This window comes from Blastocystis hominis (genome assembly GCF_000151665.1).
Source record: "Blastocystis hominis, Singapore isolate B (sub-type 7) whole genome shotgun sequence assembly, scaffold_3".
In the NCBI taxonomy this organism is placed as follows: Eukaryota; class Bigyra; order Opalinata; family Blastocystidae; genus Blastocystis; species Blastocystis hominis.
Window position 1 is genome coordinate 688573 of NW_013171838.1, and position 19370 is coordinate 707942.

General features: G+C 42.5%; 6 protein-coding genes; 4 read left to right on the forward strand and 2 right to left on the reverse strand.

The window, feature by feature from the left end:
• Nucleotides 1-435, forward strand: GSBLH_T00006645001 (uncharacterized protein; the record flags this gene model as incomplete). Its single annotated transcript, XM_013042167.1, has 1 exon — nt 1-435. One exon carries the CDS (start codon nt 1-3, stop codon nt 433-435), a length of 435 nt encoding a protein of 144 aa, XP_012897621.1.
• Nucleotides 436-3445: 3010 nt separating this feature from the next.
• Nucleotides 3446-5701, reverse strand: GSBLH_T00006646001 (uncharacterized protein; the record flags this gene model as incomplete). The annotated part of the gene is given in 8 exon segments (XM_013042168.1): nt 3446-3466; nt 3536-3775; nt 3838-3866; nt 3898-4004; nt 4044-4692; nt 4723-4773; nt 4792-5484; nt 5506-5701. The coding sequence occupies 8 exon segments, from the start codon at nt 5699-5701 to the stop codon at nt 3446-3448; spliced, it is 1986 nt and encodes a 661-aa protein (XP_012897622.1).
• A 5765-nt stretch (nt 5702-11466) lies between these two features.
• On the forward strand, nt 11467-11966 carry GSBLH_T00007133001 (uncharacterized protein; the record flags this gene model as incomplete). Its single annotated transcript, XM_013042169.1, has 4 exons — nt 11467-11538; nt 11568-11682; nt 11712-11855; nt 11887-11966. 4 exons carry the CDS (start codon nt 11467-11469, stop codon nt 11964-11966), a joined length of 411 nt encoding a protein of 136 aa, XP_012897623.1.
• Nucleotides 11967-12046: 80 nt separating this feature from the next.
• Nucleotides 12047-13729, forward strand: GSBLH_T00003424001 (Oct1; the record flags this gene model as incomplete). Its single annotated transcript, XM_013042170.1, has 3 exons — nt 12047-12672; nt 12706-12877; nt 12908-13729. The coding sequence occupies 3 exons, from the start codon at nt 12047-12049 to the stop codon at nt 13727-13729; spliced, it is 1620 nt and encodes a 539-aa protein (XP_012897624.1).
• A 347-nt stretch (nt 13730-14076) lies between these two features.
• On the reverse strand, nt 14077-15050 carry GSBLH_T00006647001 (uncharacterized protein; the record flags this gene model as incomplete). Its single annotated transcript, XM_013042171.1, has 5 exons — nt 14077-14209; nt 14239-14355; nt 14385-14651; nt 14683-14811; nt 14848-15050. 5 exons carry the CDS (start codon nt 15048-15050, stop codon nt 14077-14079), a joined length of 849 nt encoding a protein of 282 aa, XP_012897625.1.
• A 1226-nt stretch (nt 15051-16276) lies between these two features.
• GSBLH_T00003425001 (uncharacterized protein) lies at nt 16277-18265 on the forward strand (the record flags this gene model as incomplete). XM_013042172.1 has 10 exons in its annotated part: nt 16277-16651; nt 16683-16991; nt 17021-17098; nt 17132-17221; nt 17252-17395; nt 17429-17540; nt 17571-17647; nt 17678-17769; nt 17800-18085; nt 18115-18265. The coding sequence occupies 10 exons, from the start codon at nt 16277-16279 to the stop codon at nt 18217-18219; spliced, it is 1668 nt and encodes a 555-aa protein (XP_012897626.1). The 3' UTR covers nt 18220-18265.
• Nucleotides 18266-19370: the final 1105 nt, after the last annotated feature.

The following is a 19370-nucleotide window of genomic DNA, read 5'->3' on the forward strand; positions in this document are numbered from 1 at the left end:
ATGGATGCGAAGTTGGGAGACGGCTACGTTGTAAAAAAGGATTGCTATATTTTTCACGGAACAGAAGACGCAATCTGCTCCTCTCTCCTGGAGGAAGTCTCGAAAATCAAACGACATCGAAAATACAACATTCAGATGATAGTTCTCACTGGTTCGCGTGAGAGAGCTTTTCATCTGTTTTCTGAGATATGTAACTACGTTCGTTCTACACAAATCCTGTGCCATGTGTCGGTGGGGTCCATAAAATACGAGCGAGACCTAAAAGCACTTCATTTAGGTGTGGATATCCTTGTCGTGACTCCAGGACGTTTGCCCCGTCTGTACAAAGGAAATGAAAACTGCTTCACTTCGATTCATAGTGTGTTCATTGATCAAGCCGAGCTGGTTTTCTATCGATCTGTTCTCCATCAGGTGTGTGTGTACTGTGTTCTGTAATGTGATAGACGCGGAGCTGTCTTTCTCTCCTTTCCCTAGACACTCTAAATGTGTACTTATCTACATCCAATCCTTTATCGTCGCGCTCGGTTGAAGAGGATGTGATTAGAACCACGATCGAAGGATGGGGATTCCACATTCAATCTGATGATCCGCTGTCTCCTTCTCCTGCTCCTCCTGCTCCTGCTCTGAATCAAGATGTGTCCTTCGCATCTTCGCTTTACTGGCTCCTTCCTGATTCAGGTTTGTTTGTTTGTTTGTAGCGGTTCCTTTGCAGATTGCCTTTCTGTAGCAAAGCGTGTTCCTTATGCGGCTCGTTGTCTTCAAACGCTTCTCTCTCAGCAGCATTTCTGCATCGCGGTGACATCCTTCTCAGCTTATAATCTTGGCTATTTGCTGGCTTTCCTAGCCGAAAACGAGGATCTCATCGCAAGCTCGTCCGTTCAACTCATTGCTCTCTCTGAAACTATCCTTCACAAAGAATTGAAAGCGCGTCTTCAGCTTTTTTCGGATGCTGTGGAGTCTCGTACGCCAGTCATTCTCTTTATCCACGACTGTCTTCTTCCTGCCGTCGCATCGCTGCAATGTTGCGATGGGGTGTTGAATCTGGATATTCCGCTTTCGGAAAAAGTGCTGAGAGGTAGACAAGCGTTACTGCGTCCTTCTGAAACCAGACACGACGTCATGAATCTTGATGGTTGTGAGAATGAAGATATTGATTTTTCTAAGTATGATTATCGATATTGTTTTGATATCTGTAGCGAAATAACCAAGAATTCGCCAAAACACGACATTGATGATTCTGGCGATCATCAGAGGGACCGTTCTATTTGCTTCTACTTGGTGAGTCGGATGCAGGAAGCTGCGCTAACAAAGCTCTTCGCGCAGCGACAAAGCAGAATACAAAAATGTTGTGTGCCTCAAGATTTGGAGGGAGAAAAGAAGCGAGCTGATTGGTTCGATAAAAAGAAGAAGGACTCGCGCGGGAATGCCGAAGAGTTAGGGGAATTTGGAGAAGAGGATTTGAATGAGATGAGCGAGAAGGAAAAGCACGCGCTGTTTTATCAAAACGAAGAAAGTGAAGTAGTGGAGTCTTCCCAGGGAAACTTTGTGGAGTTGAATTTGGAAGACATCGATGCAACCGAACTAGATCATTTAGAAGAAGGAGAAGGAGAAAGAGAAGGAGAAGGAGAAGATGGAAATCATGGACAGTCTGGAACGTTTGGAATTCCGATGACGCCACTTTATCCTGTCTTTTCCGTGTTTAATCCGTTTTATGCCAATGGAATTTACCAGTGGTATTACCCATTCTATTTTTCTTTTTGTTTTATCATGCTATCGCTTACTAGAGCAGCTTCTAGGAGTATATTAAGAACGGTCTCTGTTGCTTCTGTAAGAGATCCTCGAGATCCACGAAGTATAGACATCTAGCTCTTTCTCTCGTCTTTTCAGCGAGACAGCTTGTCAAAAGACCGAAAAGGAGATGATGAGCGCTTTTCCTGAAGTAGGTGACAAGGGAACTTGTGAACAATTCAGATGAAGCAGGCGGAAGACCTTATGAGCAAGCGCGTATTCAAAGAAGCGGATCAGCTGTATTCAAGAATCCATGACATCGTTTCTTCGTTTAGTCCCGAGAATAGTCCTATGGTTGATGTCGTGAATCGGAAGTTCGTTTGACGTTATTTGTATCAGCTTAGGAAGCTTGAGTTGTACACTCGCTCCAATCGCATTGCGGATGCAGTATCTTTGATCAAGAAAATGAACAAAAACGTGGATTCACGAAACGACCCCATAGAAGCACAGATTGAAAAACGAGAGTTTGTGAACGTCCTTTTAAATCTGGGTCAGATAACGGAGGCCGGCTTGTATTCCAAGGAAGTATCTCTCTCTCTCTATTTCCTCAAATCTCCTAGCTGAATACCCAAGAGTCGAGTCCTTCAGGGCTTTCTTCGTTGTTACTGAGTTCGCTTCAGAAGCATCTCTCCGGAGAACAACTTTGCGACATGCTCGAATCTGTAATGCAATGATCACTCCCTCCACCTCAGAAACGATCGGACGCTCAGAAACTCGGTTCTCTATGGGAGCTCCGCGTGTTGCACAATCTAATCGGATCGCGTTGGGACCATGACCTCGATCATGACAAAACCATCTCTCTCTGCAACGATCTCAAAGCACTCGTCGTTTCGATGGAATCCCGCAACGAACTCACCGACGACGTTCTCGAAGACGCGCGCCAGTCGCTTAACACCGCTGGCTCCTTTCTGCTTTCGCTCGACAAACGCGACGAAGCCGGCGACCTCCTCAAATACGCGCTGAAACTGTCGGATTCCCGCGGGATCTCGCTGTCCTCGAACGTGAGAATGATTGGGCAGCGTGATGACTAGCGAGTGAGCAGCTGCACGCTGGGCTGGATCGCGGGAATCGTGTATAAGCAGGACCAAATCGTGATGAGCGAAGGGTTGTACCTGCAGGCTTTGGAGTTTTTCGAGAAAAAGGAGAAGAAAGAGACGCTGGATGCGTTCGGAAAGAGCGAGCTGTTCGATTATAAGAGCTTGTGCGATGGGTACTCGAGGCTGCTGATGAGCTGGGAGAAGCGCGAGCCGCTGGGAGAGAAGTATCAGCAGCGTGCGGTGGATTTGTTGATGCGGTTGAATCAGGACGCAGATTGGTTGTTCCCTTTGTCGTCTCATTTTTGGATGCCGAAGTTGTTCGGATGGGAATAAAGGAATGAGGAAAATTGTTGTTTGTTTGAGCAATAAGAAGAAGAAGAAGAAGAAGAATCAAATGTTAGAGATAATAGTATGCAGTAGTAAGCTCAAGCGAAGAATGACAATAACATAACAAATACACAGTAGGAAGTGCTATTCTAACGATGCGAATTGCTTTTTGTGTATGTCAAAGAATACTCATCCAAATAGATGACACCTATATATAACTACTATACTTCCTCTCCTTTTTTTCAAACAAACATCCCATAGAATCAAAAAGTATATGCAGAATAGAGAAAGAATTACAATTCAAACATTCCATTCTAATTATAAAGCTGAGCAGCTCTATCTTTTTCCATCGATTCAATCTCGTTTTGGATTTGTCTTCGTACATCCTGAAGCCGGTTAAGCTGTTGAGCAATTGAACGCATCTCTGTTTCAATATTCGCACTGTTTTGGCTTGCTGCCAACGTGTTGTCTAACGTTTTCTCTTTCATCATCGCAGCATTAGCATCGGCCGCGCGATAAAGAATCAACGATTTCAAAGCTGGCATCAAGTGATATGTACTAAATGTGGCCGCCGCTTGCTGTGTCAGCTCGAAGTTAGCTGTATTGAATGCTTTTGAAATTCCCTACTATACAACTCAAGAGTACGAAGAGAGAATAGCTGCGTCTGCACGATCGCCTTCAAAACCTTCTCAAGCTGGCTGTTTGATATACACTCTAATTATGACGCGAGCAAAAAAGAAAAAACCAGCCAGCAATACCAAGTGCTGCACGTTCGCATATTTTTGCCTTTGCAGATCCATAATAAAAGAATCCTGCTGCAAACTGTCTTGAAGAGATACATATACCGGCTTTCTATTTTCAACTGGCGGCTTATTTCCTTCCCTGCGATACGCCTGGATCACGCTATTAGCCGTCATATTAAGCGACATTAACAGATCCTTGGGGGAAATGTGGTTCATATTATAGATGAGAACGATGGAATCCCATTCATTTATGAACTCATCCGCCAAAAGCGAGTGTTTCACAACCGAATACAACTGAGCTCCGGTCATTTTCTCATTGATTCTCACCATAAACTCGCGATATTCGAATTCAATCTTAACGAAGTTGGACACGAGAGGTCTCTGCACTTTGGGGAAGATTCCTTCAGGAAGTTTGGGGATTCGCGGCTGTCTTGTGTAAATCGACTGCGTGCGGTTATACATGCAGCTTCCTTTCTTGATAAAACTCTGAATAATATCGATAATGATGGTATTGGCGGAGTAGGAATAAAAGAAGTAATAGTAATTATTCACTATCAGAGAGCCGAGAGCTGAGCGCAGAGACGTTACAGGACCATTTCGTGTGCTGGAATATAAGGTTTGCTTCGAGTAGTTTAGCTTTTTCTCTAGTTCTGAATAGCTTTGTACTAACTTTTTAATCTCATTATCAGTGCTTGTCTGTTTTTCTTGGAGCTCTTTCATTTTCGTAGTTAACTGATTTAGCTCCTGACTCACATTTGAATTGAGTGGATTGCTAATCTGAACTATCGAGTCATCATCTATTTTTGACGAATGCAACAAATACGTACCACAAACGCGAACGAGAGATAAGGAGATGTGTAAAATAGAATATAAGTATTCTATATGGAACGAACTACTTTTGAATTGTGTGAAAATTGTCAATTCTCTGAGATAGGGAAGGGGTGTTTTGTAAAGTGTTACATAGAGAGGCGATTCATCTTCGAGAATAGGAATGTGAATGGCTAAGTAGTGAACAGAGAATAATAATTCTTTCTGCAGTAACTCTTGCATATTTAAAGATAGTGGGACATATGCCGACCGAATCTCGTTATCATTTTCGTATTTATGAATAATGCCACTCCAAGACTGTGGCTTTGATTTCTCAGTAGCGATAACATGTATATCGGAGTTGTTTTCAATCTTTAGACCATTTTCAGAATCTTCCAATTTACTCCTGTTTAGAATCAGCTCCATTTTGCTGACTTCATTATACTTGAGGCAACGAATAAAGAGCAAAGCTGCTTTGGACAAGTCGTCGACCGAGCTCATCCTTTTGATAACAATGGGATAAGTTTTACTATTCAGAATGAATTTGACATCGATATAATCATTTGTCTTTTTATAGTCCTTCCACGCGCTATAATCTTTCATAGGTATGAATTCCGGTTTACCACTGAAAATCAAAGCTTTAAACTTCAGGTTTCTAAAGATGAAGTCTTCACGGGAAAAAGAAAGGTTTGGGAGATGTGCAACAGCGTAATAAATGGGGTTTGTTAGCGTGGAACTATAGAGCAGAAGTGAAGCATTTGGGCGGTAGTTATTTAAGCAATCTAACGTATATCGCTCGCTACCCTGTTTGCTTGTTTCTTTACTATCTTGATTCATAACGTCTCCCTGTTTGCTCGCTTCTTGACTATCTTTGTTTATTTCTTCATTTTCTTTTGTTTCTTTTTTACTTTGATTGCTCATGATATCACTTTCTTTACTCATTTTGTCACTCTGTTGACTCAGTACATTAGGAAATACAGGTTCTCTTTCAACACCCATCTCATTCTTGTTCACGATATCATGCTCATTATCAGGTTGCTCCACCTTTTCTTCTTCTTCTTCTTCTTCTTCTTCTTCTTTTTCACTTGCATTGTCTAGAGGTGATGTTTGTTCCAACTGACTATTTTCCGGTTTGGAGCTGTCAACTGAATCCGATGAAAAGATCAGTAAGTCCTCACTTTTATTTTTCTCCTTCACTTGGTTCTGATCGTTCATAAAGAGCGGATTAAATGCTTTCACACTTACGTACAAAGGATCAACTCCTTCGTTTAGCAGCAGAATTTCTTTCAGACAAACCTTCTTTTCCAAAAACAAAAGGTACATATCACTTGCTTGGACATCGCCGTTAATAATGCAAAGCCATTTTAAGTAGGGAAACACTTGCTCCTTTATCATAAAAACAATGCTGTTCTTTTCCTCTTTACTAATTTCTTCAGAAAAGTGGAGCACAAGATGAGTGACAAAGAAAAGAAGATGATAGTTAATATCTTTAAAGTGATGTGAGTAACTAGACTTTGTAATATAGCAGCAATACCAAGAAAAGTTAGATTTCTGTACAACAAAATTCTCAGAAGTCTGTTCCCCAGTCACCACAAGTTTGGAGTTTACGGGGATTCTATTCATGTTCAAAGTACCTAAGGTGATTTCCTTCGATTTAAAGAAGATATGGATGTTCGTAAACAAGCAGTGGATACCACAACTCTGGAGTGTCTAAGGGTAATCGGATGAGCAAGAATAGCTACATTCGCAATGACTTGTTTACACTCAATAATATTGCCATTCATATCTATATTGCAGTAATACGTGGAGTTCTCATAATCAAAAGACATGTTTGTTTGTTCTGATGGTTCTCGGAAAACATTCTCTCCGTACTTTGTACTGCTGTTATCCAGCATGTAAAGATGCTGGAACGACCGATCCACATCCAGTTTCAACTTAATCTCATTCAAAATAACCTTTATTTCGCCTCGTATAGTAAACATGCTGTATGTTTCTAGAGTGGGACCACTGATAAACGTTGGACTCTGTTCCACCTTATCTGAGTCCTTTGAAGACTCCAGAGCCTCATTTTTCAAGTCTTTTATGGGTAAGACACTTGCAATCTTCAAATTTGGGTGAGACTCATTAAACAAGGATTCGAGTAGAGATGGAGATAAATCAATACCGTCGACTATCAGTTGAAAACGAAAAATAAGGCTTACCCCAGATTTGGAGATACAATAGTAGTGGAAGATTCTGTTCATTGATAATTTGAATCACTTGGTCAAATGTTTGGGATCCAATGACTACGAAACATACTAGTATCGAGACTTACCTTGCACAATAATTCCTTGACAATGACTAACATTCATCCAATCTACTTTCGAATTCGATAACACAAGAATGTTCCCTTTGTGATCCCAGGCAGGACCCTTAAGAGAAAAACCATTACTGACATTAACAATGGTTTTTGATAAGAATTTCCCTGGAGTCCATTTTACTGTAACTCCATAGAAGGGCACAATCTAAACAATATAAGACAATCAGTGAATATACGTTGCGAACACTTCTCTTCACTGTCTGCATCCTTATACTTCCTGGGGTAGTATTAAAAACAAACGGATATCGGGAATCCAGTTCAAGAATAAAGGCACATTGATTTGCCAAATCTCTTAAGGCAGCATAGCCGCCATGAATTTGGACAGTAGTAATGTTCATCATTTTTTGATTGGCTATTAAGTTGTTACAGAGAGACAGTGACTTGTTGTCAACAGTAGACGATGAATCGAGTTTTACAGGTACACGTTTTTTTGGTAATCTGAGTGTTATTTTTTCGAGCTCCGGAATATTTGGGGAACAGAACCAGGTTAAATAATGTTCATCAAAACCCTTAGTATGTATAAGCTGAAGTGATTTCAAATAGGGCAATGGAAGACGAGAAAGCGTTTTCAAAAAGGAGTGCAGAAGATCGGCTTCTTTAGCTAAGAATAATAACAAAAGAGTTCATATGAAATACTTTCTATGGAAATCGATTCCACATTGTAAACGCCTCCAGCCATAAGAAAATTATAATACTTATCAAAGTCTCCGCTTAGAATGCAATCAACATGGTTCTTAATGGTCTCTTTTGCCTTAGTCTGTTGAGCAACAATAACTGTTTTCGGATTAAGTATGACTTTATTATTCATACTATTTCCTATTTTCTGTCCATTGATTAAAAGTACAATATTACTTGGATGAATAAAAATCTCATATTCCGCAAGAATCTATAAAGTACTCCAACCCTAAAGCACTCACCACACATGCTTCTTGAGCAAGTCGAGCCTCCGTAATCTGTGATTCGATTGAAATAGGGATTGTGAGTTTCTTGTATTTTAACAGAAGATCCGATTTTATTGGACTATGGATGTAAGAATGCGACTCCCTCGTAATGGTATATGTGTAAAAGTGACGCTTATCTTTAAGAACGACATCAACATCCCAGAGATATTTTACTCCATGAATAAAAAATGTCACCAACCTGTTGAGAGGCTCTTTCTTATTCTTGCATATCGATTTAATAAATGTGTATGATGGAGAAACTATTTCTTTTTCTGCATTTTCATGGTTCTCGTCTTGTTGAGGAGTAATTTGGATTGGTGTACTCTCTTGCGTAGAGGCTTTGCTCTGAGAGTTGACAGTACTTGTTTGGTCAGTTGGAAGACTCTTGAATTCGCCTCTCTGCTTGAAAACAACTGTCGTCAAATGAGGCATACCGTCATAGAGAAAAAGCTTGCTGGAAATGCTCCAGTCATAGTCAAATGAAACATCAAAAAGGATCTGTATAACGTATGGAGTATTACAGCATGAGAGAAAATCAACAGCTTTTTCGAACTGCTCATCCGTATCCGCTAGTAATCAAGAAACGATTACAGTATCCTACCGACTACATGAATGACTTTATTGACGAACATCGATGTGTAATAGTTTAATATGACTTTGTCCGCATTCTCTCTCATATCGAGAGTCATTTCACTATTATTCGCTTTGTACTTCTTGCTACGAATCGTACAAGTGTATTTATCATTTGTGTTAGCAACAGTAACGAACGTATTCTTGTTAATCTCCTTCCCTTTCTGATTTTGCAATGAAATCGACGAATGGCTAGCAACGATGCCATACATCCCTAAGCCTCTAACAACCGCAGAATACAAGGTTTGTTTCTTATTCACTTTGGAAACTGGAATAAGATACCACACATTATTGACAAAAACCCGAATTATCGAAGAGTTTTGAGACTCAATAACGGAGAAAGATCGTTTCCCAGACACTCGCTTCCATTTGTAGGTCGTTTGCTTGGTCTCCGCATTCGCCTCCACTGAAATATTGTATGAAACGCCATTGATCACAGTGGAGGTGGTCATCGTTGTAATGGGATTTGCGTTCTTTTTCTTTATCGAAGTACTGTTTTCGGTTTTGGAAGCGAGCACTGACATTTTGGCCAGAGTAGTTTCACCCGAGGTTTTGATTTTGGAAGTGGAGGAAGTATTCCCGTTTTGCATTGGCTGAGCCTTTGCACTTGAGCTGGATAATGATGACTCCGAGTTTGAACTTGAATCCGATGATGAAAAGGATAACGCGTCAGAAGATTTAATAGAAGCCGCGTCAGAGGGTGTGACCGAAGTTGTATCAGAGGATTCAATAGAAGCTGTATCAGAGGATTCAATAGAAACCACGTCAGAGGTTGTGACCGAAGATGTACCAGAGGACTCAATAGAAGCTGTATCAGAGGATGCTGTATCAGAAGCTGTATCAGACGTCGTAGCGGAAATCAAATCAGAAAATGTGCCAGAAATCGACTTAGATGCTGCGTCGCCTACCGAATCCGATAATAAGATAGAAGACGAAACAGAGGTCGAGTCACTAAAATTGGTGGAATCAACGGAATGGATGATTCTTCTCATTTTACGAGAACTATTCCACCTAGCATCAAGAATTAGCGCCGGAGCACATGGAATATAGACAACAATATCCTTCAGGGCAACACAAGGATTCACAAAAAAGCAATCAATCCAGTTATCAGAAGCATCAATCGATAAATAGATCAATGACAAGACCTCCAAATGAGGTAAAAACACTTCATGAAGCAAGCTAAAAAAGTCAGTAATTAAATATCCAGCGGTATCGTTACTAAGTGATCCAAATCGAATGACTAGACGATTCAAAAAGAAGAATGCATCCTTTTGTGCATTTCTGATAAACAAATCCATATCTTTCTGAGTTTTCAGAGTTACATCATAGTACAAATACCCATCCTTTTGTTCTAGTTGCAGCAGCTTCTCTCTCTCACGAGTAACTCCAGACAGTATGACAGGAATGCAATCATGCTCCGAAAAACCCTTCGACTGAAGAGATAAATCATCATTATGTCCATAAATGGCGATCTCCTCAGGATAATACAGCAGCTTGTTCTTCTGGAGAGTGCGTGCAATGATGCCGAGAACTTTGGGGCCTTCCAGAGTCAGCGAGCACTCCAAGGGATAAATTTTGCCATTAAACGAAAATCGCAACAACGTGTTACTGCTTGTTGTTTTCGCACTCATCAGATGATAATGTTTACAGACCATTTCCACACTCTCTAAAAGCACATCGCGCGATTCCACTTTGATCTTTGCATGGGTATTATTCTTTTCCCTCGAGTAAATCTCGGTGGATGAGATAAACGAAAGACAAGCAGAAGGCAAAAATATATTCATATCCGCGTCTTTCTGAACCGGATTATCCAACGAACTCTTAATCTGATCCCATTCAACCTCTCTTTCCTGCCAACACGACGGAGAATAGACAAAGTCAGAATACTTGACATCACAATAAACCAGTACTTGCTTCACACGGCTTTCGTATTGGAAATACAGACTTTGTCGCAAAAAAGCGGAATCAATGCAAACTGGAGCTATGTATAAATCAAGAACGAAATGAATGGATACAATAAAGAATAAGAGTGCAAAGGGATTTCAAGTAGAGTCTCGAAAGCAGCCCTAAAATAACGGGCCACTCCGAAACGGTCCATTCATTGACGCTCACAATCAGGGTCTCGACATCGGAAAAATCCGTGTTGACAATATAATTCAGCATCTCGTGCGAATAATCCTGGTACAAAAACATCCAATGGAGGCACCGCCGACTCTCAAAACTGACTTCCTTAAAAGACGTGTAGTTTGGTTTCGTATGCGGCACAACAGATATCGTATTTATCCCATTGAACGACTGCAGAGACGAGGCAGATATTTTTAAAACGGATCCATTGACGAGAATTTGGAAATCGTTTACTGAAAGGGTTGGACTTTCTTTATGTAGGATCTACGTTTAAAAAATAAAAACAATGCTACATCCAGAATCTTGGAATACAAATTCTCAGTGTACATAGTATCACTGAATGTAACCGGAAAGACTTTATTATTGTACGAAAACGTTGTTGTGACCTTGTTCTCATTCCTATTACACTTAATAATACGAACCTAAAAATCAAAAGTTGCGATTTCCATACATCATCCAGTTCCTCAAAATAGTATGCACTATTTATAAGTGAATCATAAAATATTGTTGATTTGCTTAGATGTTTTTTGATTTTCTGGATGCTGGCGTATGCACCGCATTCTGAAGGGTCCATTCGTCAGTCCTGATCCGTCCAACAATTTAAAATAAAATTTGACATATCACTCCAAAACTGCGTACTATCGGAATTCGAAAAGTACCCTCTTATTTCTTCTCTTTGAAATACCTGTCTTTCTGTTCAAATCAAAACCATGTATGCCAAATTCGTAAAACCCAGATTTAACGTTACTGTCGAGGAGATCCAACGGCTTGCCCAGCAATTCGTATCTCTTACCTCATGTGTTTGAAGTAGATTGCCAATGGAAAATCCACGGACAAGGCGATCGTCTCGATACCAAGAGAGAAGAGAACATTTCAGAACGTGATTAAGCCGCTTTTAGTCTACGACCACGGAAGTCAGGGAGCGAGTATCTATTGGCTCGAACTTTGACTCTAGATGGTACGATTGGTACTCTTATCAATGTATCGCCCGTGAAGGAAGTGCGTGACGCAGCGAATGAAGCTTCTGTGGCTATGAGTCAGTACTCAATGTCTCGACTGGTCCAAAACGACCTGTATACCGCGTTGAACGAGTTCAACGGTATTTGACAGCCACCTTGGTTCATTTCTAGAGGATCGAAAGAAGCGCAATGAAAAGTACGATCCCGATATTGAGAAGTACATTCAGGACAATCTGACTAGCATGAAGTAGGGGGGAACACAATCCTTCTCATCTCCAGACGTTGTGGCGCCCATCTTTCCTCTGAGAAACGCCAGCAATACGAAGAAGTGATGAAGAAGATCATAGAGAACCAAACCGCGTTCAGCGTGAATCTTGCAGAGGAGAAGACTGAGCTTCTTTTCTCCAAGGAGCAGCTTGTGGGCGTTCCTGACAACACCCTCGCGACATTCGGCCGAAAGGAGGACGCCTACATCGTCACCATGAAGTATCCCGATGTGTTCGGAGTGCTGGAGAACTGCTCGGTCAGTGACACGCGTCGCCAGGTCATGACGGCGTTCAATAACCGTGGTGGACAGAAGAACCTCGATCTCCTGACCGAAACGATCGAGCTGCGAAAGAAGGCTGTGCACATTCTGGGCTATCCGAACTATCCGTCCTACGCCCTGGAGAACGAGATGGCGGAAACGCCCGAGAACGTAAAGCAGTTTTTGTTCGATCTCCGCGCGAAGTTGGAGGCGAGCGGGCGAAAAGAGCTGGAGGAGCTGACTCGTTTCAAGCACGAGTGTGGGGAAGAAGGCCCGCTGCAGCCGTGGGACTTCAGCTATTATATAAAGAAGCTGAAGGAGAAGCTGTATCATGTGGACGATAACTTGGTGAAGGAGTATTTCCCGACGGAGCACGTCGTGTCGGAAATGCTGAGCATTTACCAGGAGATCTTCGGACTGACGTTCAAAGAGTAGATCGAAGAGGAGGCGGTCTGATAGGGTAGAATCGAGTACGAGGATAAGTGGTTCAGCGAAGTGAAGTGCTATTCGGTGTATACGCGCAGCGGCGATTTGCAAGGCCTCTTCTTCCTCGATCTCTACCCTCGCGAAGGCAAGTATACGCACGCTTGCTGCGAGAACATTCAGAGTTCGTCTCTTCTCGACGACGATCGCGCTGTATGATCCGCTTTTTTCTCTTTATCGCAGCTCCCCGTGGCGTGCATGATCTGCAACTTCCCTCACTCCACGCCGACGCTTCCCGCCACGATCTCGCACGACGACGTCACGACGCTGTTCCACGAATTCGGCCATTTAGTGAACGTGATGTGCAACAACCAGCGAATCTGCAGCTTCGGTGCGTTCTGCGAGGAAACCGATTTCGTGGAGACGCCTTCGCAGCTGATGGAGCAGTGGACCTGGCAGAAGCCGGTGTTGCAGCGACTCTCGCGCCATTACAAGACGGGCGAGCCGTTGCCGGAGAAGCTGATCGACAATCTGATTCACAGCAAGAACTTCTGCTCTGCGTTGTTCAATTTGCGCCAGTTGGCGTTCGGCATTTTCGACTACACGGTGCACGCGGAGGACGTGAAAGAGCCGATTATTAACGTGTACAACCGAATTCTGGAGGAGGTGTCGTTGCGTCCGGTGGTGAAGAACACGATGGGACCTGCGAGTTTCGGACACATCATGTCCTCGATGTACGCGTGCGGGTACTACGGGTATTTGTGGTCGTTGGTGTATTCCTGCGATATCTTCAGCATCTTCAAAGAGAAGGGAATCTATAACCAGGAGGAAGGAACGCGCCTGCGCGAGATGGTACTGAGCAAGGGAGCTTCGGAACGATCGGCGAAGGTACTGCGCGAGTACTTGCAGCGCGAGCCGAAGATGGACGCTTTCTTGGAGGAAATGGGATTACGTCAGTGGGGTGTTTGTTTGAGAAATAAGGAGGAGGAGGAGAAGAAGAAGAAGAAGGTATGTGAATTGCTTTGTGGGGTACAAGATACAGCAGATTGTCGGTCGAGTTATTGAGGTGATGGGGAGACGTCTCTCGCTCATTCGCTCACTTACTTTTATTACATCCACTAGGGATTGGAGATAGATAGATATAGAAATCGCTTGTTGTATATAGTCGAAACACGCAAACCAAGAGATAGGACGGGATTTCAAGATCGAATCAACAACTGAAAGAGATAGAAGCAACGCTTCTGTTCGTTCCCCTTCCCCTTCTTCTTGAACCCCTCTCTATTATTATATCTCCAATTCCAATCATCCAACAAACAGCTCGAAATAGCAATATATAAAGAAGCACTATATACAGAGAAACTTTTCACGATGGCTAAACCACTCGCATAAGGTACAACAAACCGCCACTGCAGCTAAACAAAGACCGCGTCTTCCTCCGAATCCACCGACGCCTGCTCATTCAGACTCAGCATCATTCGATAGAGAGGCAGGCTATCCAAATTCTTCGCAACCGACAAGGACCGCCGAATTCCCCGACCTCTCCCCCTACTCTCGATCTCTCTCGCCACGCCTACGCCAACGACAAGGACCGCTCTCCGAGCGACATACTGATATGAGTGCTCCGCCCGAACGTTCCGGGGAAGGCTTCCGAGAGCCGCCGATCCGCATCCATCGTCAAGGAAGCCGCAAATCTACGCTGGACTCCGCTTCGGACTCGTACTTTTGGAACTCGGGGAGCGTGATCGAGGCGGGCGCCGACATGAAGGGCTGAAGCAGACAGTGGAGCTGCGACAGCGTGCAGGCGACGCGATGTTGCGTAAAATACCCAACAAGATCATGCAGATACACGCTGTCCGAGACTGCCAGTGCCTTGAAGATAGGCTGCACGTTCCCGAAAAGACTCAGGATGTGAAGACGAATCGACTCCGCCAGGGACTGCAGCGAGGCGTCGTCTGGAGGGGTCAGAACAAAACGTCGTTTGGGGCTTCTGCGGTGAGAGATAAAAGGTGAAGACATACGTGTAACCGATACCGGAATCTTCTCCGCTAGAGGCACGTTTGATGGACTGGGGAGAATCGATCTCGCTGGAGAGATCACTCCACGATTTTAAAAAATTGATATAATTCACCTTGTCGTTCTGGATAAATCTACAACATCATCAGCACAGCTGTTGTTGGGGATACCCATCGAAAACTAAGCGAAATTCGCTGCTTGTTAAATCGATAGAGTGACAGTGAAGACACTTCTTCAGCGAAGAAACAGGGAGAAGTCCGAGCTTTTCTTCGTCATAATCTGACAAGACATCGACGAGTCTCCTTTTTGGTTCGGACAAATGTTTCATCACCACCTCTGTAAGATTTAACTTGGATGTATATTGTTCGGCCATCTGCTGTCACAAACCAATCCCTGATGCATACAGAATCTTTCGGATGGTCTAGATCGAGAGGAGCCGGAGAACACAACACATCATCAGCAGAGAGATCTTCATATGTCAAGGGATGGCTTGGAGATAACGGCAGACCAACTCCCCGTCCAAAGGAAGACGAATACATACAACCTAAAAATCAAACACAACTACAGGCAAAGACCGCTGGATAGGTCCGGACTCTCTAATTGCACTTCTGAAGCATTTCCCTACAAAATAAACCCCATTATTATCAGCTGCCTACAATCAGAATTCCCTTTGGTGACATAGAATTAGCCACTTCTTGTATTTTAGCTGGCATGTAACCGACAGGGAAGCAACTTCAACTTTGATAAGGCTTAATACTGAAGGTATGGAAAAAAGGGAATAGGGAAACAATGTAGAAATAGGGAATTAGAGTAACCGCACATTATTGGATGCACTAGTTTCTTCATATTATACTCTCAAAAATGAAAATGACGGTTATTGAACATCAACAGTATTGCAAATTAACTGCAACACTGATATTTACGATAAGATCGGTTATCAACGATTGAAGAATACCAGAATCCATTCTATAAAATCGTTTATTTTGATCGACCTTATGAACTACTGGAATGGTTATTATCCATCGATTCGTCTTTCTCAAGTCACTTTGTTTATGTCAATACATTGAGCTGTGATATCAATCAAGCATAATAAGTGCAACATTGGCTTTGGATATTACGCCCTTATTTTGCAAATTATCTTTCCCTATTATCTATTATCACCATATAACCCAGCTTCATAACAACAGAAGGTGTTCATAACATTGTACATTTATTGATATGCAAAGAAATACCTATATGAATGTCTCTTGTTCTTCCAAAATAGCGTAGCTTTACTGGTTTGCTCTAATTACAAATTCATTGTTTTCTTAATAGATTGCATAACCTTTTTCGATAGGTAGCTAGCGAGATCTTCGTACCCCATTTCTATTCGTTGTACCGTTTTAAATAGTTGTGCTGATTTCTGCATATACATTGGATATAGAATCGATTCTAAAGGATATTGTGGGATCTTGGAAAGTATGAGTATTTGTAGTAGGTATGAAAGGAATATTATAACAGGAATACCACATTTTGAATCTATTAAATACTACTGTAATTCATAAATGGATTCAAAAATAGTTGATGACGGAAATGGTAGTTACTTTTTATTCAATAATTATGCAGAGTTCGATCCAGTCTATCCCTTCTGGACATCGGGAATTCATAAGTGATACTGCTTTTGACTATTATGGGAAAAGACTTGTTTCAGCGTCGGCAAATGGCCATCTAAGGGTTTGGAACGAGGTAGATGGAGAGTTTAAGCTCCAAACCGAGATTGAGGCGTACTCGTCCTTAATCAGTCGAGTGGACTGGGCACACCCTGTTTTTGGGCAGTTATTTGCTGCTTGCTTTCACAACGACACGGTCGTAATATATCAGGAGTGCATTGATTGCAATAAGCGCAAGGAATGGAAGGAACGTTGCCAGATATCTACCTCCAACACATCTCCACTGGATATCGCATTTAGTCCGAGTTTTTTCGGGCTGAATCTAGTACTTTTCTTCTCTATTATTTTTTCCTCAGGCAATTTGTTATAAAGACGGATCTGTGTCGATTTACAGTCCAACGGACCCGTTTCAGCTTCGAGAGTGGCAATGTGACTCCTGGTTTCATACGAACAAGGAGATTCACTGCCTTTCGTGGTGCAAATCACGAGACAAGCCGATGAGCTTGGTGATCGGCACGGATACTGACGCAGAGATCTGGCGTTTGGGAAGTTCCAACAAATGGGAGTTGCTGCACTACCTTCCGGACCACGGAGGAACCGTGCGTAATGTGGCGTGGAGCAACAGCTTAGGAAAGGATTACGAAACGATTGCGACAGCATGTTCGGTAGGAATGGGAGGGACATGTTAGACTAGGACGGATGCATTCGCATTTTCAAGGTAACAAAGGAGGGTTGCTCGTTAATAACCACACTGCGAGATCATGAATGTGATGTATGACAGGGGAGGGATTGCTGATGTTGTAAGGTGTGGAGGATTGAATGGAATACTACTGGAACTGTGCTGGCCTCGAGTGGGGACGATAACAAGGTGCGATTGTGGAAAGAGCGATTTGATGTATCATTGGAATGGGATGATTAGTAGTAGGGATCCTGGACCTGCGTTAAGGAAATTGGTTCTGAGAGTGTGTATTTTGTTTGTTACAAAATTGTTTCAGTTTCTATGGATCCTTCCCCCAAAAAGGTCATTGCGTTGTTTGATGTGGATGGAACGCTTTCTGAAAGTAGAAAGGTATGGAGCAGCCATTTAGCACTGAAGGACTAGGTGGCACCTCCAGAGATCCCAGCATTCTTGAAAAAGCTTCTGACGAAGGTAGACGTTGGTATTGTTGGAGGTTCCGACTTATCGAAGCAGCAAGAGCAATTAGGGAAAGATAGTGGAAATCTTAAATAATAATCTATCGTAGTTACCACCTATGTAACCTACTCCTTTTCTGAAAACGGTTTAGTCGCTTACCATAATGGAAAAGAGTTTCATCATACGGTATTCGTTATCCATGGCTGTTACAACTAGTTTTTGACGGACGTGTACTCAAATGAGAAGCTCAACAAGTTCATCAACTTTGTGTTACGTTATCTTAGTGAGTTGGATATTCCTGTGAAGCGGTATTAGGAATTTGTCGTCCTTCATTTTAGAGGTACGTTCATTGAATTCCGATCGGGCATGATTAACATTTGTCCGATCGGTCGTAATTGTACCCAATCCGAGCGTGATGCATTTGGTCTTTACGACCAAGAGCATCATATCCGCGAAAAAATGGTCGCGACCCTGGAAAAGGAGTTCCCCGATTACAACTTTGTCTATCTAATTGGCGGCCAGATTTCGTTCGACGTGGTTCCCAAAGGCTGGGACAAAACGTACTGCCTTCAGTTCCTGGGCGATTACGATGAAATTCATTTCTTTGGGGATAAAACAGGTCCAGTAGGAGTAAGAATAGGCGTTTAGTGCAGAAAGGAAACGACTACGAGATTTTCACGGATCCCAGAACGATTGGGCATACGGTGACAGGACCATTCGATACGATTAAGCAGTGTGAAGAGCTGTTCTTTCACTGATGACTTTGTGAAGACTTATGAATGGAAGGGAACTTCTTTGTGAGTCGGAATGTTTGTTCTAGAATTGTATTATTTGTGTGGATTCTGCTAATACCTTTTTGGATTTTGCAGGGAAGGAAGATCTTCAAAAAAGTTATAAGAATAAGACATGGATTATCAGAACTATGATGAACATATCCAATGGGTATAATCATTTTATGATTAAGAAGAATGGCGTGAACTACGGGAAGCATAGTACTTGTCACAGGTCACTAATATGCTTCAACTCATTATCCGAACACCTTGCACTAAGTTTCCAACTAACAATCCACTCAGTAATCAATGCCTATGGCAACACCTCATAACAGGAAGACCTTTGAATGAGTCTGTGTTCTCACTGCGATACATAACTTCCTCTATGATCCGACAGCAGCAAATAGTCCCGCACCACGTTCTGTTCCACCAGACTTCGTAACCTTTTGAGATACATCTCCCTCTGTCTCTCGTCTCTGTTTACTGCTAACGACCCTCTATCAAGTTGCATCAGCCATTGCAGGGAGAACGGTAGCAATTCGAACGTTTTCCGAAAATGAGCCAGCAGCACCTATGCCATCTGTGTGTATAGCATAGCACAGTAGAGCATAGCATAGCATAGCATAGCATAGCATAGCATAGCATAGCATAGCATAGCATAGCATAGCATAGCATAGCACAGTAGAGCATAGCATAGCATAGCATAGCATAGCATAGCATATTACTTAAGCAAAAGCATAAAATGCGAGCACTTTCCGTTCTCGATGACCATTCCCTATCCAGTAGACGCGAAAGTCTCGATCGCGTACACTTCACTTCACATGTTTCGTTCATTTCCTTCATCGCCGTTTCCCTGATTCATTCGTTCAACACCACTCATCTCGATTTACAAGAACCGAATTCTCCGCATGGATCGCTCCATGTGTTACCTTGTGGCTGCTTAGATTCCCATCCTGGTGAATGGGATGAGTTGGACCATTTGTTTTAATTCCATGCTCTGAAATCGAAGGAATAATACCGTTACATGCACTTTTTAAATAGGTAAGAATAACCTCGTAAACCTTTTTCCAGTTTTCTGATCTCTTTTTCCACAATAGAATAAGTATGCAACAATGAGCGTTTTGATGAATCGTAAAAGT